The following is a 23,519-nucleotide window of genomic DNA, read 5'->3' as shown; positions in this document are numbered from 1 at the left end:
TCACTAATCCTCGGCCTCCTTCCTTCCGCTTAGTGTACAGTCTCAGGATGCTGGACTTGAGGTGAAACCCACCGTGCATTGTAAGGAGCTTCCTTGTTTTGATGTGTCAGTGGCCTCTATCTCCTCCTTTGGCCAGCTTATTATGACAGCGGGGTACCTGATGACCGGCAGTGCATAGGTGTTAATTGCCTGGACTTTGTTCTTTCCATTCAGCTGACTTCTCAAGACTTTCCTTACTCTCTACAGGTACTTGGTGGTTGCCACTTTCCTTGCAGCATCTTCATGGTTCCCATTTGCCTGCAGGATCCCAAGGTACTTGTAGCTGTCCTCAACATCTGCTATGTTGCCTTCAGGTAGTATAATCCCCTCAGTTCTGACTACCTTCCCTCTCCTTGTTACCATTCGACCACACTTATCCAGTCCGTATGACATTCCAAATTTCGTAGTCGGTTTTTGTCACCGCTCTTGGTGATGATCTGGCTGAGAGGGTTTAGGCCTATGCAGAACAGCAGCGGGGACAGGGCATCTCCTTGATAGATACCGCACTTGATGCCGACTTGTGCAATTGGCTTGATGTTGGCCTCTAGGGTTGTTTTCCACATTCCCATTGAGTTCTTGATGAAGGCTCTTAGAGTCCTGTCAATGTTGTACAGTTCCAAGCATTCCAGGATCCATGTGTGAGGCATTCAGTCATAGGCTTTCTTGTAGTCAATCCAGGCAGTGCACAGGTTGGTATGCCTGGTCTTGCAGTCTCGTGTGACTACTTTATCAACTAGTAGCTGGTGCTTTGCGCCTCTGGTTACTACCAATTCCTTTTATATCTATATCTATAGGAATAGTCTACCTTTTATTGTTAGATTAGCTACTGACCTCATTACTTTTAAATCATTGCAAACATATTTATTTGTCTTGGCTTTTAATACACAGTAGGGCCTGATGCATTCCTTTTAATTTATTGAATGCATGTCATCTGTGTGTCTGTGTTATTGTGCTCTTTTATTTTTTGCCCTGACCTTATTTATTCTATTTTAGTCATTTATTGTGATTTTATTCTGCCATGTAAAGTACTTTGGTCAACTGGATGTTGTTTTTAAAGTGCTATATAAATAAATTTGCTTTGATTTGAGATATGAAAACACAGATAGAAAATATAAGAACATGTACATATTTCCTGTATTTTCTGGTTATATCTTAATAAAGTGACTGAGAAATAACTATAAATTATCATTAGAAACAGTACAGAACCAGTAAAACTAATGGTGGCTTAATATTTTTCAACAGTACTGTATTGCTGATGCTGCATTCTGCATCACAGAAAGAGATTGCAACTGTTTAACCTCTAGAGTCCCTGCGTCCTCATATGAGGACCGCACAGCTTGGGTTTCCAAAGCTCAGGACTCTAGAGGTTAATGACAAAGTTCTTCTCGGTATCTGAGAAAAAATTATCTGTTATGAGAGAGTAATTTTAGGCCATCTAACTTACTAATTTATATCATGCCATACAAACTATTAATACTTTAATTTCAAGTGTGTACGTTTATTTACAAAAACTAGGCTGAATTCAAAGTGGATTAAAGTGAATCGTAACTTTTATCCTCTACATAAAATGCACCCAGTTGCCAGTGTAACAGGTTAAAAATAATGCAGTGACATAACTGATATAAAAGGGGAGGACAAAATATTAGGTTTCTATGACCACAACCCTAAACCTACAGCGTTCAAAATGATCACATAGGTAAAATAACATCTCAGGAAAACAGTTTCAGGAGAAAACGATCATTATAATTTTCATGAAGGTGGACTGTATTGCAGGACTGCTACAATACTGGTCAAAACCTTGGACAGTTTTTTTTTTATTGAACTGAATGGGAAAGTATGGTTGTGTACATTAGATATCATCCGTTTTAGCAATACTGTATTTACCTCATATATTGTTTGTTGAAAGGTTAATTTGTCAAATAATCAATACAGGCTGTGTACACGTAATGACAGTTGCATCAACAGTAACGTGCCCTAGGTGGGACAAACAGACTTATCATGTATTGACACTTGTCAATCGAAAAAGAACACGTGACGACTGATAGGCAAATATATTAGCATGGTAAACACTGCTATTGTTAAGCAGACAATGGTAGTAGCCTTGTGTAACGTTAACACTGTCATCTGATACGGTCAAATAAAAGAACAAGGGCGAAACTATTCAGCACAGTGTCAACGTTAATTACGCAACATAAGACAAATGTGAACACATATAACGCACCTAGCTAGCTGAATACCAAGTTAGCTAGATAACTGGTTGACTAACGTGACAGGGCAATAACCACTCTAGCAAACAAACGAGAAACGATGACCAAATCATCAACTGTTAACTTCTTTGAAAGTTGGCTAGTTAGAAAGACTACCCATGTCTGTCCTTGAATGGTGACATCCACATACCAAAACAGTGTCTTCTCCAACCACCCACCTGCTCCAAGTCGTTCACTCACCTGATATGTACTTTGGCGTTTCTGGTCGTTCCCGTTTTTACTGCGACTTCTATTCCACAAATGACATGAACTCATCTGGCGAAAGAGAAGTGCAAATTTTCGTTTCTGAAAGTGAACGCCACATTTCAGCGGTAGCAACATCGCCGCCATGTTTGCCAAGGGTTAACGCGGTAAGTCAACGCGCCGGTTACGTCATATCCGGTCTTCGTCAACGCTACCAGTGTCAAAGCTAGCAAGAGCGTGGTTATATTGAATGTTACATTTTTTGAAGAAATTGCAGCCGCTGGTCTAATTTTAACACGAGGTGACTGAGTACATAAGTTTGTGAACGCGGTCCTATTGAGCAGGTTATATGCGGTATCTGCTTGAATCGGATACTTTCACTTCAGAACAAGGGTCGTCGCTGAGGGAAGAGCCACGTTGTCTTTATCAGATAGCGTCTGTGTCAGATAGCTAGTGGATGTCTCTCGACACAGTTTTAAGAGAACCCCATTGATCTCAGGATGCCATGCCACAACCAGCAGGTGAACACAGTCAGCAGTGGCCAGGAGCACCCAATGAAACAAGTACGGTTTGCGACCAGTAGCAGCAGTAACGTTAGTGTTCCTGCAGTGCTGTCCAACTCTGAACCAAGTGATGACAACATACAGCCTGTCAGCCTGGAGGATGTGGGCCCGCAGCTCAAACTGCTTCCTCTAAATGACCAGATCCGTGAATTACAGACTATAATCAGAGATAAGTGAGTCCCCGCTGTTTGTTTTGACATGACATACATGCAGTAAATCTCAGTAGCCAGGCAGAAGTGGAAGTGATTAACTCTTCTAGAGCAAAGCTGAGAAAATTGCATCTCTTCACTTAACCTTTACTAATAGGACAAGGTTAGATTCAAGCTATACTGTACAGTTAAGTATCATAAAACTATATTTTCTGTGGTCTTTGACTGTTGCCATCTGTGTGAGTTAGTGATGCACCATTCTGGTAAATGATTATTATCACACATACTAATCTACTGAATCATCTGTATTGATCATACAGGATATGCAACTGATTCACTTGGACCTCTACAATCACGCTGCCCTCCTCATGCTCTCCAGCAAAACATACAGTGCCTATAAGAAGTATTCACCCCCTTGGGTGCTTTACCTTTTTATTGATTTTATAAATGAGTCATGGTCAATGTAATTTTTTTTTTGACAACAAAAATTACAAAAAAATATTTTTAATGTCAAAGTGAAAACAGGTTTCTACAAAGTAATGTCAATTAAATAAAATATGTAATGGGCAATAAGTGATTCTTTGCAAAACTGCTCAAACTCTGCCAGGTTTCACGGGGATCAGGCGTGAACAGCCACAAATTCTCTATTGGACTGAGGACTGAGCTTTGACTCAGTCACTCCAGAACACTCACCTTGTTGTCTTTAAACCATTTCTGTGTAGCTTTCGCTGTATGCTTTGGGTCATTGTCCTGCTGGAAAATAAATCTTCTTCCAAGCCGTAGGTCTCTTGCAGACTGAATAAGTTTGTCCTCCAGGATTTTTCTATATTTTGCCATGTTCATTTTACCCTCTGCCTTTACAAGCCTTCCAGGGCTGGCTGCCAAGAAGCATCCCCACAGCATGATGCTGCCACCACTGTGCTTCACAGTGGGGATGGTGTGTTTGTGGTGATGTGCAGTGTTTGGTGTCCGCCAAACATAATGTTTTGTCTGATGGCCAGAAAGCACCATTTCTGGTCTCATCAGACCAAAGAACTTTCTTCCACTTGACCATGGAGTCTGCCACATGCCTTTTGGTGAACTCTAGTCACGATTTAATGAGTGTCTTCAACAGTGTCTTTCTCTTTGCCACTTTGGTGAAGAACCTGGGGAATAGTTATTGTATGCAGAGTCTCTCCCATCTCAGCTGCTGAAGCTTGTAACGCCTTTAGAGTAGTCATAGGTGTCTCGGTGGCCTCTTTCACTAGTCTCCTTCTTGCACAGTCACTCAGTTTGTGAGGATGGGCTGATCTAGGCAGATTTAGACATGTGCCATATTCCTTCCATTTCTTGATGATGGATTTAACTGAACTCCAGGGGATGTTCAGTACCTTGGAATGTTTTTTTGTATCCATCCCCTGACTTATACTTTTCAATAACCTTTTCTCTGAGTTGCTTGGAGCGTTCTTTTGTCTTCATGGTGTAATGGTAGTCAGGAATACTGATTAACCAGTGACTAAAACCTCCAGACACAAGTGTCTTTACACTACAATCAGTTGAGACACATTCACTGCACTCTGGTGATCCCCATTTCACTAATAGCGCTCCCAAGCACTCACGCATTTACACACCAGTGACATCACTGGGAGCAACTGGGGGTTCAGTGTCTTGCTCAAGGACACCTCGACATGTTGACTGGACAATCGAACCGCTAATCCTCCGGTTAGGAAACGACCCACTCTACCTCCTGAGCCACAGCCGCCCCCGTTAGCTGCACCAGTTAGCTGGACTTCTGGTGGTCAGTTGACTGAAGGTCAGTCATTTTTAAAGAGGGTGAATATTTATGCAATCCCTTATTTTACCTTACATATTTTTGTTTAATTGACATTACTTTGTAGAAACCTGTTTTCACTTTGATTAGAGTTGGGGTTTTTTTGTCAAAACAGCCAAATTATATTGACCATGATTGATTTATAGAATCAATAAAAGGGTAAAACATCCAAGGGGGTTAATACTTTTTATAGGTACTGTATTTCAAACCCACAGAATGTTACTTTAAATCCTAAAGTTTCCAAAGATACAAAATATGATAGGGTATATTTGGAGGATACTGTATTAAAATAATATGCAAGACTTGTAGAATAATTGTTTTATTGAATAGTGTTGCCATAAAAACCATGGAGTCTTGGATAAAGGATAAGTGATACTGTCAAGACAGTGTGAAATAAAAGATTGTCCAAACCTGAAGCTATTGTGGATGCTAGTTAATGAATGTTGGAGGTTTAAATAGTTTCTAAGGCACTACCATAATATACTGTATTTTCAGCTATACAATCTTTGAGAACTATAGATCATTTGCACTAGCATCAAAATGACAGTGTATGAACAAATCCACACATTAAGTGAATCGGTTTCACACAGTGAGGAAAGGATTTAAAATTTAAAGATAGGATAAAATCACTGGTATTGAAGCAGTGCTGAGTATAGCCTAAATTAATCTAATCAAATTAATATTTATATTATTATATTTTTTCAGGACAACCAGCAGAGGAGATTTTGTCTTTTGTGCTGACCGACTGGTAAGGTCATGACTTCATTACTACATAGTGCAAGTGTGTGTACATACGTCTATAAAATGCATATCATGTTTTTTGTCCAACAACAGATCAGACTAGTAGTCGAAGAGGGTTTGAATCAGCTCCCCTACTCGGAGTGCACCGTGACCACGCCAACAGGTGACAATCTCTCTTTAATAAAACCATCAACAATTAAGTTTAAATTTTGCGAAGACGTCACCAAATCACTATCCACTTTCATGGGATGTCACATCCCAATGTCTGCCTTGCATACTAGGAGACATATCCACAGTCAACTTAAACAACATCAACAGTGAACTACTCGTTGTGGCTCTAGCTATCGCCAAGAGAACTATCCTCATGAACTGGAAGTCAAGAAACGCTATACAAATAGCATCATGGAAAAACCTACTAACAGATTATATCACTATAGAGAACCTGTGCACTTCAGTACAAGACTCCCCTCTTGGTCAGCTTTCACTACCTTTCTTCTGTTATGACTCCATTGGTCTTCTTTGCCTGAGAACCAACCACAGCCACCCATGTTCATAAACATTCTTATGATGGGGAAGGACATGAAAAAGCATCAACACTCCTCAACATGGAGTCATTTAATACAATTAAAGATTATTATTATTATTATTATTATTAAAGCTTCACTGCATCTCCCAACCCCTTTTTTATGGTTGGCTCACTATGCTGTTTTTGGTGTGCTTCACGTCCCGGGTGGGCTGGGGTGGGCAGGAACCTCTTCAGTACTGGGTGGGGCAGATATAGTTGGATGCAGTATGGGCTCTTGAGTCGTGCCCTCCAGCCACCCCTCTGCCTCTTTTTGCCCGGGTCCTCTGCCCTGGACTGTGCCTATATCACATGCCTTTTTGTTGTTTGTTTGTTTTAATGCATCACACACCAGTTGAGGTACATACATGTCAACACACATCAACAGCAGTAGGGTAAGTGAGGCATGGCTGTGAGGGTCTGCACTGCACACTTAGCTTTCTATCCATACAGAGATGTAAACCAGTAGGCCGGTAGTCTGTCAGAAATGTGTGTATGTGTACGTAGTTACAGTGATACCAGAGTGATGAGTGAAGGATGCATCATGTTAAGCCAGAGGAGATTTTGTCTTTTGTGCTGACCGACTGGTAAGGTCATGACTTCATTACTACATAGTGCAAGTGTGTGTACATACGTCTATAAAATGCATATCATGTTTTTTGTCCAACAACAGATCAGACTAGTAGTCGAAGAGGGTTTGAATCAGCTCCCCTACTCAGAGTGCACCGTGACCACGCCAACAGGTGACAATCTCTCTTTAATAAAACCATCAACAATTAAGTTTAAATTTTGCGAAGACGTCACCAAATCACTATCCACTTTCATGGGATGTCACATCCCAATGTCTGCCTTGCATACTAGGAGACATATCCACAGTCAACTTAAACAACATCAACAGTGAACTACTCGTTGTGGCTCTAGCTATCGCCAAGAGAACTATCCTCATGAACTGGAAGTCAAGAAACGCTATACAAATAGCATCATGGAAAAACCTACTAACAGATTATATCACTATAGAGAACCTGTGCACTTCAGTACAAGACTCCCCTCTTGGTCAGCTTTCACTACCTTTCTTCTGTTATGACTCCATTGGTCTTCTTTGCCTGAGAACCAACCACAGCCACCCATGTTCATAAACATTCTTATGATGGGGAAGGACATGAAAAAGCATCAACACTCCTCAACATGGAGTCATTTAATACAATTAAAGATTATTATTATTATTATTATTATTTGAGCTTCACTGCATCTCCCAACCCCTTTTTTATGGTTGGCTCACTATGCTGTTTTTGGTGTGCTTCACGTCCCGGGTGGGCTGGGGTGGGCAGGAACCTCTTCAGTACTGGGTGGGGCAGATATAGTTGGATGCAGTATGGGCTCTTGAGTCGTGCCCTCCAGCCACCCCTCTGCCTCTTTTTGCCCGGGTCCTCTGCCCTGGACTGTGCCTATATCACATGCCTTTTTGTTGTTTGTTTGTTTTAATGCATCACACACCAGTTGAGGTACATACATGTCAACACACATCAACAGCAGTAGGGTAAGTGAGGCATGGCTGTGAGGGTCTGCACTGCACACTTAGCTTTCTATCCATATATCCATTACCTGTGTTGTTTATTCCTGAATAAGGTCACATTCATGAGGCCATCCTCATGATGGGATCTGGGGTGGCCTTAGACAACAGTTTATTAGTAGCCACTATTATTATTGTTATTAGTTTGTGGTTGTTGTATTTGTTACTACTATCGTTATATCCGTTATACATTTTAAAAGGGTTTTGTATTCATTTATATACTCCCTCCCCCAAAGCCCTGACACACATGCACTCCTCACACACATGTACGCACGTACAGGAATTAGCAGAATTGATTTGTCTTCTTTCTCTCGGCTTAGGTTTATTGGTATGTTATTTTGTTGGTTTCTTTTTAGTGGTTGTCTGCTTACCCTGGTACCTTCTGTTTGTCACTCATTAATGATGTCACTTTCTTTAATGTGCAAATAAAATTTTAAATAAGTTTAATGGTTGGACACAGGATCTGAACTCCAACATGAAGGGTTACTCCAAGCTGGATAGAGTTGACCAGTTATAATCTAGTAAATGCAGGGATGGATCTGAGGCCCCCATCTTTCTGCCTTTTACCTCCAGCATATAGGGCTGAATGACCTTTTTCAGAACAGCTACCTTTCTGAATGTTCCTACTCCATTTTTTCTCCCTCAGGTTACAAGTATGAAGGTGTCAAGTTTGAAAGAGGCAACTGTGGAGTCAGCATTATGAGGAGTGGTAAGTTAAACTTGTCGTGGCACACCTACCAAATTAGTCTTTCCTTTGTAAGGGCATGCTGTGTCTTCCATGCATATGTGATTTGTGCTGACTGTGCTGTACATTCTGTTCTGCACTTGTTCATCAGGTCAGGCTATTATGCGCAGTGGATCATAGGTTTCTTTTACTTATTTCGGTTCTCTCAGTCAAACTGATGGATTGTGTGAATGCTAAATAAAGTTACATGGAGCATTGGGATCTGTACAGTTCCCAAGGCATCGCAGTCAGCGAAAGTGACTCTTGCTTGTTCTTTGTCCTTCAGATTTAATGAGACTGTTACAACTGTCGTATTCAAAACCTATTTTATCTTTTTATGTATAAGTCAAAACACCTGCACTCTTTTCTGTGTGTGTCCGGAGGTGTCTTGACTCACATTACTGTGGGTTGATGTGCAGGATTTCTCATTTACCTGTCAGCACCCCTGAGGAGCACAATGGAGTAAAGATTTCTGGCATAACTTCACCCACTGTCAAGGTGCGCGGAGAAGGGAAATCGATCTCGAAGAGCAGCAGTTTTAATACATTTGCTGCACTGTGTGCATGTGCACTAAGTATTGCTATTTTATTTAATGTTTTAATGGTGCATTTAGACTTAGAGTAGTCCTCAGAGGCATACAGAATTTAATATACTTGACATTTTTATGAGCGCTGTTCATTCCAAATACTTTACGATGACATCTGCAGCAGTAAGATGATCAGAGTGAAATATGCAGTACCTTATTAGATAAAGAGGATTCTGATTTAACAAGTTTCTCATTATTTGATGCCAAATACGTTAGAATAAACTTTATCATAACTATCAGCCTGCCACAAGCAATTAGGAGACTGTAACTAAACTGTGCCATTGCTCAAGTGTTGTGATAAAATATTACAGGCCGTGTGGTGATGCTACTGAAGAAAAAACACCCCACCCCATACCAGAAATGTATTTAAAAGTACAACATTTTGGCCCTGGTTGTGATCTGTGTCTCTCTCCGCAGGAGAGGCCATGGAGCAGGGTCTCCGCGATTGCTGCCGATCCATCCGCATTGGCAAGATCCTGATCCAGAGCGACGAGGAGACACAGAAAGCCAAGGTCTACTACGCCAAGTTTCCCCCAGATGTGTACAGAAGAAAAGTGCTGCTCATGTACCCCATTCTCAGTAAGCAACAGTTTATCCTACTGAGGACTCCAGAGCACCACCTTCAGCAGCACATTAATGTCAGATGTCCATTTTCGTGCAAATGTGAAAACGGTTCCATCTATTTATTTATTTTGAGAAGTCTCCCTTGAGTTGACCTTCACCACCAAGTCTGCATTTCCACATCATACAAGCTCATTCACACTGTTCTGATAATTATAGCTCTCATGGGGGAAATTATACAGTGCCTGAGAGATAGCCACCAAGCTGCTGAATAACATAATGAGGGCCCACAAAAATAGTATCTAATAGCCCTGGTTTTCCAGTGTCACAAAGCAGCATTATTTTGCTCGCAGTTTTAGAAAAAAATATATGATGGCAACCAAGCAATGTTGAAGGTACATTTCATTATGTCAAAATGATGGACCATATGGTTACGCTGATGCATGCTAACAGGGTCAGAAATTAAAGCCTGCCAATTGCCCAGACTCATGGGCAAACTCAGCACACAGCTCATTACCTTTTTCAGATGCTATCATAACACACCAAGTGATATGGAACCAATCAAACTGTAATGCTTTTAATTTAAAATGTTTTATATTTAATTATATCCTTTAACTCTACTTTTTAAAAGCAAGTCAGAATATGTTAACATTTTTCTGTAAAATAAAGTGCACTGTAAAAAGTGAAATGTGAATCAGAAATCTGACTGGTTTTGTCTGCAGGTACAGGGAACACTGTGATCGAGGCGGTGAGGGTGCTGATAGAGCACAGAGTCCAGCCCAAACATATCATCCTCCTCAGCCTCTTCTCCACGCCTCATGGTATACCAACACAGCCAGCTCATTACCACTTTAGTTTTATTGACCCCATAACACATTTAGTCTCAATTCTCCTCTTCTTGCTGGATCATTGCTTCCATATACACTGATCAGCCATAACATTATGACCACCTCCCTCATACTGTGTACACAGGAGTCAATGCGGCAGTTGATTGGCGCTTATGTCACGCTGCAGCTCACTGTGGATCTTCAGTGAATCTGTTTGCTTCCATAGTTTTACTGTCAGGAAGGGCACAAATTTATCCACCATTCAATGAAAAATGTACGTAAAATGTATCAAAACTGTGGCTGTGAGGACAAGTCAGAGATAATTTTTGTAGACAAATTCAACAGCCTCCCCACTCTAGATGTGATATCGCCACTACAGTCAATGAATGTTTCTCTTCATAGAGACCAATATACAGTATTTCTCACTTTCAACCATTTAACCTCTAGAGTCCCTGCGTCCTCATATGAGGACCGCACAGCTTGGGTTTCCAAAGCTCAGGACTCTAGAGGTTAAACAAAGATTTAAACAATCTTTTAAAAAAAGATGAATGACATTTAAAAGTTTAATCTACAGTAGGTCGACCTCATCATCAGTGAGACTTGGGCATCCATGACCCTGTCGCTGGTTTACTGTTTGTCCTTCCTTAGACACTTTTGATAGGTACTGACCACTACAGACCAGGAACACCAACCAAGACCTGCAGTCTGGGAGATGCTCTGACCCAGTCATGTAGACGTCACAGTTTGGCTCTTGTCAGAGTGACTCACATCCTTATGCTTGCCTGTTGTTCCTGCTTCCAACACATCAACTTCAAGTACTAAGCAGTTAACTTACTGCCTAATATACCCACACACTGACAGGTGCCATTGTAACACGTTAATTAACTTCACCTGTCAGTGGTCATAATGTTAGGGCTGATCAGTTTTATATACAGCTGGTAACCACAGTGCTGTTCTGTGCCACTACTGATGATAAGTCTTACCCAGCATATCCTCCTTGTGAGGATTCAGTTGTCATTTTGGACATTCCAGAATAATGTGTCGACCTGTAACTGGAGTTTTCCCTCCGTCAGCTACTATCCAGATTGCCATGACATTTAATGTGGATATTCTTGGTTTCCCAGTGAAGGATTTCAAATGTTTATATAACCCTTTGACCTAGTGCTCTCATTGAGCTAAAAATCTCCACTTTAACACAAGCGATATTGAAATCCTAAGGACATGTAACTGTAAAACTTTCTGATCCTTGAAGCCTGTTGATTTAACCTATCTCAGACTTTTCTCCCAGCATGCCAATATTTTTTTATTCATTTAAAACCTTGTAGCGGCCACTGCAGTGTTACTGTAGCATGCTTACAGAATAATGTGACCATGCCTAAGGAAGTAGCATAGTGTTGTAATCTCATCATTTTTAAAATTTTCTTTTAGGAGCGAAATCTATAATCCAGGAGTTCCCAGATATCACCATCTTGACCACAGAGGTTCACCCAGTGGCTCCGACACATTTTGGCCAGAGGTACTTTGGCACTGACTAACCGAGGACAACCTGAGGAACATGGTCCGCAGTTTGTATTCTTTATTTAGGTGTATCTCGTGTTCTTCTTGTTGTGCCAAATATTGCTACTATCCCCAGAGTTTTTAACTGACACAAATAATGAATCTGATCGAATGTAGTTGTTTTTTTTTTTTTTTGCTGTGATCTTCATGCTAGACAAAGGAAACACTGAACCGTTTAGAGTTCAACATGGATCATTTTATTCTGTTTGTTGACTCATGGATCAATAAAGAATTTATATTTGTTAACAGACAGAACAACAAATAACACAGTGTCAGTATTTTTGGTGGTTCAGTGAAAAAGGGAAGCGCCACAATCACATACTCCAAAGACAATTTAAACAACACTGAACTCCTGTCTGCAAACTGGGTATAAATGTCATCTTTTCATTTTATAAATATCCTACTATCTGATAAAAGCACATAGTTTCAGTATATTAAGTGTCATTTGATGGAGCAACATATACAGACACTGCCTGCAGCAGCTATGAATCCATAAACTCGCCAGGAAAAGCTGAACATTATAACAATAAATATACGAATATACATGAAACACTCAACGTCCACATCTTCCCTAATGGTTTTTTTTTTTATACATGCTGTCAAACACTGAATCATACATAAGATAAAAAGGACATACGGCTTTAATCAGTAAATGACATCTCAGCTTTCTCAACATGAGCAGCATTTTATTTGGCTTCCCCAACACAGAAAAGAAGATCTGGTTTAGCAAACACCATTAAGGTAGGATGAAGTTCTATTTTTTCCCCACACTTTATTAATGGGTGTAAATTACAGAAGTGGTTTAACCAAGTAAATAAAAATCCATAAAACTCTATAGGAGAATCAGTTTCATTGATATTAAAAATTTCAATATCCATAAACCAGGTAGAAAAAAATCTAAACATCATATTGCAGAAGACTCCTGACCTCTACCAACCAGTGGATGAGGAACAGATGTCAGATATCTATGTACAGTTATCTGCATGTTTAAAAAGATCAAAAATGAAAAAGGACATAGAAGAATCTCTGTCCTCTCCTATGCATGATTTTGTGCCTATGTCAAAAACCATTCTCACTTATCACTTTGCATCCACACAGATGTATTAGGGATGGCTGACATGGTAGAAAACAGGATTGGGATTATTATTTGAAAAAAAGATTATCACAGTATGTCTTGTACGCTCATCCCAGTCATATTTGTATTAATTAGCAATGCAGCCAACTGTATTTTAGTCAGTGATAATATAATGCAGCATATTCAGCAAGACCACTGAGAAATGATAATTATATTAAGTTTGCCATAATACTATCTTTGAGATGTCAGCATTAATTTTCAGATGTAATGAACTGTAGCTGTGAACCAGAACCTTTTTTTAAATTACTGTCACCAGTCTGATCAGACCTGTAATGGCATTTAACTCAACGGTTATGAGGACTACATATGATAAGTTCTGTAACTAGATGCCCAAAACGTTGGCATGTCTACTCCCAAGCAGGATGCTAGACATTCTTGAAGAAATAAGCTCCCATAACACAGGAATAAATATATTAATAAGGTGTAGGTTAAGTCAGTTATTCTAGTATGCTCTCGTTAAGTGAAGGAAATAAAAGAATAATAATAAAGTCTAATGTTAATATGCTGCAAGACCCAAACCAGTAGACGTCAGACAAGTGATGACTACAGGAGACCTCTGGAATGTTATCAGTGCGAAGTTAATTTAGATACTGCCCAGCACAGAGAAAACTAAGCTGCATCTCTAAACTCAGCCCAACACTGAAACAACACTTGGTCTTGAGATGAATAACCACCGGCAAATATACAACTGTTTCCGATCTGTATGTGAGGTAAGTTTTTCTGAATCAAACTGTGATACTGTGATTTATCCATCCACGAGAGGAGAGGTGATGCTGCTGCTTGTCATCCATTGAGGTCCTCTATTCATCCTTATGTAAAATGCCATGGTAAAAGTGGTAATGACAATCCAAATGCAGGATTTGATCCACAAGTTTGGCCCCCTTCAGAATATTTTTCAGTGTCCATATGATTTTTTTTTGGAATGCATTTGCCTCATGGTACACAGTGTGTATGATATTACTATACATTCTTTGTACCTCTGTCCTTGCATTAAATTATTATTCTTCCATCTCTATAGTAACAGAAGGGTCTTGGTCCTCAACTGGAATGAAAGAAAGACATTTCAGATTGTAAATGAGTCACTGTTTTTCAGAGTTTATAACTGATTTAGACTGTACAGTAGTTAACACTGAGATGCATAAGACCACCAGGTGGTGGTAGAATATTATGGTTAGAATCCAAACACAGCAAACTACTATACTGGGTGTGACTGCTGCTTCCAGATCACTGAAACTGAACAAATACTGTACAAATTTGCAGTTGCTTGGTATGATTACCGTGGCAAAGAAAGTTCACAGTCATGACCCTAAACCAGTGGTTCTCAAGACATTTTTTGTCATTCCCCCCCTTAAGAGGGTGGGCGAATTTTCAAGCCCCACTTGCCAATAAAAATGATAACGAAATCGGCCAATTTTAAAATATCAAATGTATTGAAATATCAAATAACACCAAGTTCAAAACAGATCAAATATAAGTGCAACTGTATCGTTTGACAGAGGGATAGTTTTCACTTTTGCAGCACTTGTCTCATCCAGCATAATCGACACCATGTCTACAGTTACAGGGAGAATGAGCTGCTCAGCAATTGTGTGTGGTTTTATGCACTGTGCAATTCTCTATGCCACTTTGAATGAAGCCATTTGTGCTTTGCTGTTCACTGATGTGGATTTTACCATGCAATTTTTCTGCTGACGGTTTTCTGCCAGCTTTCTTTCAAAGAAGTCGAGTGGCTTATTAACGTGACTGGGGTGTGTTGTCTCTAAATGTATTGGGTCTCGTGCCGTCTGCTGCCAGCGGGTTAAGACACAAGACACACATGGGTCTCTCCTCTGGCCCCACCATTCCCACCGTGAATCCAAGCGCAAGATGGGCTTCATCATGGGCTTTTTGGTTGATAAGGCTACTGCCTGTCTTTTTTTTTTGTCTGCTTGTGCTGAATCATCAGTTTATTTTTTGTGGTTCATGTAACACATTTATCCATTTACGTTATTATGCCCACTACGTACACTGCACTCCATGTGAAAGTTTCCTTATAGTCTTGTGCTGCAGTTAACATGCCGATGTTAAACCGTTATTGTTGCACTATGGTTCCACTTTTTTCTCCCAGGCCCCGAACTGATGTTATTTTAATTTACTTGTATTAATGACCCATTTCTAATTTTCTCCGTTCATTGCACCCCACCTGTCGTGTCTTTATCCCCCACTACTGGGGCGCACCCCACACTTTGAGAACCACGGCCCTAAACCTTTTTAATCCAAGGTGGCAAAATGTCCGAACTGCTTACAATGCTACAAGGTGTACAAAGGTGACATGTAGACACGATACTGGTTTGTTCTATCATTCTTAAACATTTACCCTCTATTTCAGGAAAACAGAGTTATGAGAATTTTGAGGTCTTAGGATGGATCCAGATCAACTGCAAGTATTCTCAGTTCGTGTTACCAAGGGCATTTTCAAAGAAACGAAAGCCATACTGTCCTTTATTCATGAGTCCACTGGGACTCATCAAGTCTATTCTTTTATTAAAAGTACAATATCAAACTATCCATTATCTATACCCCTTATCCTAACGAGGGTCATGGGGGGTCTGGAGCCAATCCCAGCTGACATTGGGTGAGAGGCGGGGTACACCCTGGACAGGTCACCAGTCTATCACAGGGCTGACACTTAGGCAGTGACAACCACGCACACTCGCTGTTTTACTGTTATATTAGTCTAATATCTTTCAGACACACAATTTCACATTCAAATATATATAATTAACAGGCTATTTTCTTACAAATAATTGATTATTTCTTCTGTACAAAGTCAAAACAGTGGAAGCCTTGCATCACAACATCCACAGGTGACAAGGTCACATCTTCAGTTAGCATGTTTTGATCAACCAAGAGTCTAAACCCCAACACTGCTTGATTTACAAGGACATAAAACAAAGACAAGCAGCAAATCATCAAGGTTGAACCAGAGGATGTTGGGCGTTCTTTGTCTGATAAATGATTTAAATACTTGTTCCTGATTCTGATCAACAAAATAGTTTAGGGTTCTAAATTTTAAACTTTAATAAAATATATATATAGACATTTGCTTATTTTAGTTTTAAGATACTGAAAACTATTTGTATTCTAGGTGCATGTGGAAGTATAAATATGACAAAATTAAGGTGACTCACCCAAGCTGCCTTCCTCAGACCCATCATCTGATTCCTCCCACATGTCCTCATTAGCTAATAAAGGATTCTGTGACTCAGAAGTCTGATTCTTCAAGGGGAAGTAGTGGCCATTCCCTTGGCTGACATGTACATTGGACAAAACATGGAAGCTGGTTAAAGGACTATTACCATCACCTACTCGTCATTCCACATTTTGTCCATTAACTCCATTGTTGCTACATACAAAAACAGCTCTGTATTCTGCAGACTTATTGTTCAGCATTTTAATTCTGTGAATATTGCAAATAAATTTATTTTGTAGAGCCAGTTCTAAAATGTGAGAGCACAGGTGCATAACAAATGCAAAATGAGCAGAGACTCAGTATATTATGCATCTTAACTAACCGTGTCTTGAAAACAAACTGACCTTGTGAAGACAGGGATGAACCACAGTCTCCGATTCTCTCCAAATACCTGCAGTAGGTTTTTGCGTATGCCGACATTGAAGCCATTTCTGTCTGGTCCACTGACGAAAACTGGAGCTGAGAAGGCCTCTAGAAAAGGAAGCACACAGCTGTAGGTCAGAATATACTGCCATGTTTCAACTTTTACATAGGACCTATATACTGACCCTGTTCCATAATAAGAATATAAATATATTTATCTATCATTTAGGCAGTGAGAACAGATGAATGAGCAGAATCTAAGAGTGTTCCAATAAATATATAAACCCTCACCTAACGTGGATCTATTCTTGGCCACCAACCAACAGTGATAGCCAAAGAGGAACATGAGACTGACTAAGAACATGAGCGCCACAAACATGAGGAAGAGGACATGGAACTTTGCAGGCTTATTTGGCAAGTCCCCCTGGAAGAAAGAAACAGGAGAAACAGAAACCTGAGAAAATGGCCGGCTTTAAAAAGGTATATAACTTATGACAGTGGGCTTAAGATCTCTGTTGTTGTGACTTTGAAATAGTGCAGACTACAACTCAAACTTGCGGTAGACTGTATTATCAGCTAAGCATGACTGATAATTTAGGTTAATGACACTCACCACCCAGAATTTGAGGAAATACTGAAAAACTGTTGCTGCAATATATACACAGTAAAGTATGGAGTAGGAGAGGAAAAGCAGGAAAAACTTGTAGTTGGAAAAGCCCACACAGTTGTTCACCCTAAAAGAAAAAATATGTTCTGATGTCAGAACAAAATTAATGCATACATTCATTCTATGAGGTACATATAGGGTAAATTACAACTTACCAGGGACAGTGATGGTCCATCTTCAAGACACATCTGAAAAAAAAAAAGCATGAAACTTATTTTTCTCCTACCACATAATTTTGTTCCTGTTGCAGCTATTTTAAAGCATATCTTAATACACATTTCTTTACATGCATTATGACAGTGGTTTGCTAAACCGCAGCTCTGACTGATACTCTAAGAGGCAGTGTGCCAAGAAAGCAGGCGTCTATCACAACAGTCCCTGACCAACAAATATCTCTTTCTTTTTTTTATGGCTTAGTAAGGAAAGGGTGACTTACGTTTCACAAACTGAGCAGTGGTGACAGCGGTCAGGCTTCAGTACCTGGCAGCGGTCACAGAACCTGATAGCTGGAGACAAGAGGATGGCCAGTTGAATGAATGACATTTGAGCTGACCTTACCCTTCATTTACTTCCTGTAGCCTCGGACTTAGTCGTAGCAATCAGCGCTAACAAGAGAGATATGCTGGCTGATTACTCTGGATGGGAATGGTCAGGAACCCATGCAAAGGTAATCACCCTAGCCTACATGCTTTCAACAAACACACGTTAAGTACAAGATGACAGACTGTGGCTAATGTACCTGCCTTGTTACCCCAGGGGTTTAGAGATATGGTGAAAAATAGAATCAGAAATTATATCCTTGAGGGGAAAAGGCACAAATTACACTGACAGGATGGTCTACCTCCAGACTGAGCTCGAGTGAAGATGGGTAGTTTCTTTGCAATCTCAACCAGGATTTGTTTCTGAGCATCTGGCCTCTCTTCCATCTCGTATCTTTGCTTGTCTGAGTAGGACAGCTGAAACTAGAGCAATAAACATGCATCATGGTCAACACCACATTTGATATATATATTATATATGTAATTTATAGTGCAGTAAATCAAAAGCTTTACATTGAGTCTGTTGTCTTTTAAAGAGACAAATGATACCTTTTTGCATGGTGATGCAGGAGGGGTGAAGATGGACTTCCAGTAGGTCCAGGAGAACATCCCAAAGCAAACGTGAAATACCAGTAGATAGACCACTGAAAGCACAGAACACAGTCAGATTATACAAACACAACAATGACATGAACTTGTTTAGCATGACACACTGCTGGTAGCAGAAAAGAAAGTGGGTAACTCACCCTTTTCTAATGTGCTGGTGAGTGTAACTGTAAAAAACAACAATATGACAATAAAAACACAAGCCGGATGCCAATGACTAAAAACAGTGTAGCTAACTGTTTCCACTAATACCCGTTTGATTATTCAAAGGGGAGCAACATTTGCCAGCTAACACGTACAGCCAAAATAGGTATCTGAATGAATACACGGTTAACACTGACCGTTTATTGGTAATGAGAAAGTAAATTACATGCCATTTTAAAGCTAACTGTTACCTTAACCAAATAGAGGCACACACCCTAAACCACTTCCGCCTAGTTTGCTAGCTCCTGCACTATCTATAACATATTTTTTGTCAACACTGCTGTGCGGCAATCTGCGTGGTCTATAGTTCAGCGGTCAAAATCACAACAAACGAACACAATCGGTAATACTTACAAAGACATAGCTCAAATACGTAGGCGTAGTATGACCACAAAACCACGGAGGTTATAATAAGGACAGGTATCCAAGAGAAAACCCTCTGACAGCACCTCAAACCTCTGGAGAGAGCCATATTCCATCTAACCGCCGTCGTGTTCTGCGTTCGACTACCATTCCTGGGATTTATCCATCGGTGACATCGGGGAGTGATTCACCGCACTACAGAAACCACAGCTGAGTCTTGGTGGTTGATCTGGTTAAAATAATACATTTTAATTATATTACTCTGGTAATAGAATCAATGTTGTATTGTATAATATTTTTTTTTATTTAAGTATTCTTAATAAGTATATTCAGAGGTTGAATAATAGGAGAGCAACTGCTGTGAACCAGAAATTCCATCCAGTTCCAAATTGCCAATTCCAGTTTGGTTTATTGTGATACATTTATTTACAAGGAAAAAACAGACAGAACAACTGCAGTAAGTCGTGGACCTTCCATTGTTATCACTCTCATTTCTACACCCAGACATGCTCTATTTAAACTAAGAAATAGGCCAAAAGAATAGAATAAAAGCCATACAGAAATCATATTTTAAACAAAGACAGTTAATACATGTAAGGCTTTAATTTCCACACAAGACATTTTCACATGTAACAAAAAGAAAAGCACATGTGTAAATCATTTAATTAAAGATGGTTATATTCAGTTGAGCTGCTTCAGTTTCAGCAGATATATTGTATTAAGCAAGACATTTTACAGTTGAAAAACAAACTTGTACATTTTCTCAGATGGACAAAATGCAACAGCAACACTGTTTGTAAGTCCTCAGAAGCAAAAACTTTAGCCTGGCTGTAATGACATTTGATCTCTACAACCTCAGAGTCAGTACACTTTTTGCTTTATTTGACAGTAGGTGGTAGGAAAAGCAGGGAAGAGAGATGGGGGAGGACATGCAACATACACTGAAGATTTCCAGCTGGACCTGAACCAAGGATTAAACTTTTGCACTATTTTTTCAGTTATGTGCTCTTGTTTATGTCTGTGTGCTTTATTTGTAGGTACACAAACTGATGGATTTCTGTCAAACTCACTGCAGGCAATACCTCCCACGAGCTAAACTGGATCAGTGTTGTTTGAGTGTCAGCCATGAATGTTGCTGCAGTTGATTAACTTCTAACATAAAAAATAATGTTCACTCTCTCTACTACATGCTCAGTGAGAGACGTCATCTTGGGTTGTTTTTAATTTGAGTTTAATGTAATAATTTACACAACCAGCTGGTTAAACTTTCAAGATTTGAGTGGATTCAGTTAAACTTTAATGATACTATGTGGTTATAATGTGGATAGCAGTGACAAACAGATACATCAAGGAAAAATGTAATTAAAAATTTTAAACAGAAATTAATTACTAAACAACTGACAAATCCAGTACTTGGGCATGTTATGTACAGTATTAATAATCCATTTTTCAGTAAAGATGCGTAAAATAACTGCAGTAGTATCATTGCCAGCAAAATGAAGACAAATGCAAAGTGGTATTTGTCCATAAGCTTCTTCCTCTTACTGAGGTTGAGATGCACATTATTCTCTTTTATTGTACTTTTATGGGTGATATATACAATAAATACAACAGCATCCACTGCTCTGGAGCCAGAGAAACTGAGGCCAATCTCTTAGGACATATTGTCTCCTTGATGGGTCAGTGTCATCCTATACACATTCCTAGTCACACTAGTTTTATTAACATATGACACAATGTTTTTGGACTGATATAACAAGCAAGATGTGTTCTTGGCTAAACAGTTGACAAAGTGCAGTCGATGTGCTAAAAAAAAAAGAAACAAAAATACAAGATGTAAATAGTGATGTTTTAAGGTCAAAAAGGCTTAATAAATTAATCATTTTAGGACTTAAAAACATGAAAACAAATAAAGATCTTACAGATAATTTAAGAAAACATTTTGAGTATTGCACCACTGCTGAGCTCCCATTTTTTCTCCTCTACTGTCACAGGCTACCAAGAGTGTGGGAAAAGAATTTCATAAGAATAACACACTGACAAACCCAGAATCACTCCAGGCTTTTTTCAACAGTTAATATTCACTCAGAGACACAATTGCTAACACTCAAGTGCCTTTTAAATGATGTTCAATTCTTTCTATGTTCTCATTAAGTGAACTTTACGACATTTTAGAACTAAATAAATCAACACCAGTTGCATTTTGTAGGATTCCCCAGCAGGAGGCACTCTGAGACTTACAGCCTTTCCATCACCCATATCATCAGTATCAACAGTTTACAATGCACCTTTTAATAATTGATCTTTGAAGGATCTCAAATTTAAACATGTTTAAAGTCAAAAGTTAGTTTCATGCAAAAAGAGATTTTTGTAGTGTTCCTCTAAGCGGTTTTTGATATGTACTGATATACAATGGAGATTGAGGCCTTTTAATAGATGATTACGTAAACATCAAACTATCCAATTACACTAATAATTAGATTTGTGCTTCTATGTACCATAGTTATCATTATAAGACAAAAAAAGAGAAAGCCCTGCAGAAACAAACTGATCTTATGTCAGAGAGCTCGTTACAGTTTCATCCTTTTTTCTGAAGATTTACTGTATGTCACGCCGTCATGCTCTGACGTGACCATCCAACACAGTGCGTAGCAGCTAGTGTAACAGTCTCCCCATTACTGAGTGCTGGGAGACTTTTCATCAGGTCATTGGACCCCAGAGCTACTGGAGCATTTAACTCAAACAGTCCAGTGGGATCATTGATCACACGCTTTGTAGAGAATTTCACAGCACCACCTGCTCTTTTTCCTTTACGTAATACTGACTCCCTCTCTGCAGTGTCTTCTGAGACAGAAGCATAAAGTGAGCTGCACCCAATACTGACCTCCTCTCTTACATCACACATGTTCCCCCCCTCTCATTTGTTAGGCCTACTCTTTTCTCTGACATCTTCTCCAACTTCAGCACGTAGTCCGTCACTGGCTCTCCATGCAGCTCGTTCTCTCGCTGACCCCCACCTCCTCTGCTTTGCTTGCTCTTCAGGCAACAGTGTCGGTGGCCCTGTGGTGACAGCTCCTCTCTCATTCAACCGCTCACTGGAGGCAGGGAGCGGCCGTCCATCCATCAGCACAGCAGCAAACCCCTCCACTACAAAGCCATTGTGACTAGCAAAATAGTAACAGCCTTTTAATCAAAACATTTACCCCTGTGTTAGAGTAAAACACAAACAACTCCTACATATCAGCAGGTTGAGGCAGACTCCTTGTCATAGAGATTTGTAAGAGTGGAGCATGTTGGAGGTGCATTTCATGCCGCCCCGGTGGTGGTAGTCTTCATAAACAGACAGTAGCGGCTGGAGGAGAGCCCATCTGGGAAGAAGTCAAGCGTGGCTACAGGAAAGTGCAAAAAAGACCCAGGTTTACAATGTACCACCATGCAGGCTCATTAACTGGTGAGATGAGCACAATGGCTGACACAATTCTGTGTTTTCTGAGTTTGCTCTTGAGCTGCTGCTCACTGTTATGCCTTGAAGATGAAGTGGCACTTAGAGTGTGCATTTCATTTGACCCCTGAGACTCTCATGACTCTCAGTGTGCTCTGCAGTCAAGCCTGATTCAGGGAATGCTGATGATGCTAAGTGTTTCCGAGGGTGATTCATATGGGAGCTGTGTGTGTGTGTGTGTGTGTGTGTGTGTATGTGTGTATCTGGGCAACCAGGCCCTTATATGTATGTGTTTAAGGAAGAGCAGTGGAAGCATTATTGGGGTTTTTTGTGTTACCAAACTGTATGTCTGTCTCTGTTTCTTTACCACCTAGCAAGATAATGCAGTACTGAGTTTGATAAGATTTTTATTTCATTCTCTGCATGCTTCAGTGTCTGGACAGGGAATTCACCATGTGTGTGTCTGTTTGAAGTCAATATGAAGCCCATATTGGAAAGTCTGCATTCATCCTAACATATTGTCATTGGTGTGGCTCCAGGTGATCAAAGACTAGCTGTTTGGAGTCACCCACATTTAGACAAAAGGTATGTGTGCAAAAATCAGACATGAGCACAGGAGTAATTAGAGAGACAGACCAGTACAAGAAAACGTCAGCTATGACTTCACATAACATAGTCTCACACGTCATTTGCAATTTACCTTAACACAACGCAGAAAAGGACTTAATGCATTCTACAATTAACCTGTTAGCACCAATGCATTGCACCGAGAAATGTCTAGAAACTTGTTCTGGTGCATTATGCATGTATGAATAATTTATGTTGGACT

General features: G+C 39.9%; 3 protein-coding genes across 4 annotated transcripts in view; 1 reads left to right on the top strand and 2 right to left on the bottom strand.

The window, feature by feature from the left end:
* Positions 1-2,661, bottom strand: part of abcb7 (ATP-binding cassette, sub-family B (MDR/TAP), member 7) — a 27,247-nt gene extending 24,586 nt beyond the window's left edge. The window contains exon 1 of the mRNA XM_020619278.1: positions 2,487-2,661. Within this exon, the coding sequence (XP_020474934.1) occupies positions 2,487-2,636 (150 nt within the window). The 5' untranslated portion in view covers positions 2,637-2,661. The remainder of the gene's footprint in view (positions 1-2,486) is intronic.
* A 21-nt stretch (positions 2,662-2,682) lies between these two features.
* On the top strand, positions 2,683-12,270 carry uprt (uracil phosphoribosyltransferase (FUR1) homolog (S. cerevisiae)). Its single transcript, XM_020619281.1, has 7 exons — positions 2,683-3,225; positions 5,717-5,759; positions 5,846-5,915; positions 8,531-8,593; positions 9,612-9,773; positions 10,478-10,576; positions 12,011-12,270. Exons 1-7 carry the CDS (start codon positions 2,990-2,992, stop codon positions 12,115-12,117), a joined length of 780 nt encoding a protein of 259 aa, XP_020474937.1. The 5' UTR covers positions 2,683-2,989; the 3' UTR covers positions 12,118-12,270.
* A 178-nt stretch (positions 12,271-12,448) lies between these two features.
* Positions 12,449-19,427, bottom strand: zdhhc15b (zDHHC palmitoyltransferase 15b). Of its 2 annotated transcripts, none has more exons than XM_020619279.1 (11): positions 19,240-19,427; positions 18,822-18,848; positions 18,625-18,719; positions 18,378-18,498; positions 17,973-18,042; positions 17,692-17,724; positions 17,483-17,603; positions 17,161-17,293; positions 16,851-16,977; positions 16,445-16,563; positions 12,449-14,316 (listed from the first exon to the last, which is right to left on the bottom strand). In XM_020619279.1, exons 1-11 carry the CDS (start codon positions 19,355-19,357, stop codon positions 14,273-14,275), a joined length of 1,008 nt encoding a protein of 335 aa, XP_020474935.1. In that variant the 5' UTR covers positions 19,358-19,427; the 3' UTR covers positions 12,449-14,272. The 2 variants fall into 2 exon arrangements, with proteins under 2 accessions (XP_020474935.1, XP_020474936.1); XM_020619280.1 differs by lacking the exon at positions 19,240-19,427 and adding an exon at positions 19,077-19,114.
* Between the last annotated feature and the right edge of the window lie 4,092 nt (positions 19,428-23,519).

Source organism: Monopterus albus, unplaced genomic scaffold (assembly GCF_001952655.1).
Source record: "Monopterus albus unplaced genomic scaffold, M_albus_1.0 scaffold217.1, whole genome shotgun sequence".
Lineage (NCBI taxonomy): Eukaryota > Metazoa > Chordata > Actinopteri > Synbranchiformes > Synbranchidae > Monopterus > Monopterus albus.
This window is presented reverse-complemented; position numbering and strand designations above follow the sequence as displayed.

Coding starts and splice junctions, on each gene's coding strand:
- zdhhc15b (XM_020619279.1), bottom strand. CDS start 19,357: ATGGCTCTCTCCAGAGGTTTGAGGTGCTGTCAGAGGGTTTTCTCTTGG. Junction 18,849..19,239: donor CGTATTTGAGCTATGTCTTT/GTAAGTATTACC, acceptor TGTTTTTTACAG/TTACACTCACCAGCACATTA. Junction 17,725..17,972: donor CACTGCTCAGTTTGTGAAAC/GTAAGTCACCCT, acceptor TTTTTTTTTCAG/ATGTGTCTTGAAGATGGACC.
- uprt (XM_020619281.1), top strand. CDS start 2,990: ATGCCATGCCACAACCAGCAGGTGAACACAGTCAGCAGTGGCCAGGAG. Junction 5,916..8,530: donor CACCGTGACCACGCCAACAG/GTGACAATCTCT, acceptor TTTCTCCCTCAG/GTTACAAGTATGAAGGTGTC. Junction 8,594..9,611: donor AGTCAGCATTATGAGGAGTG/GTAAGTTAAACT, acceptor CTCTCTCCGCAG/GAGAGGCCATGGAGCAGGGT.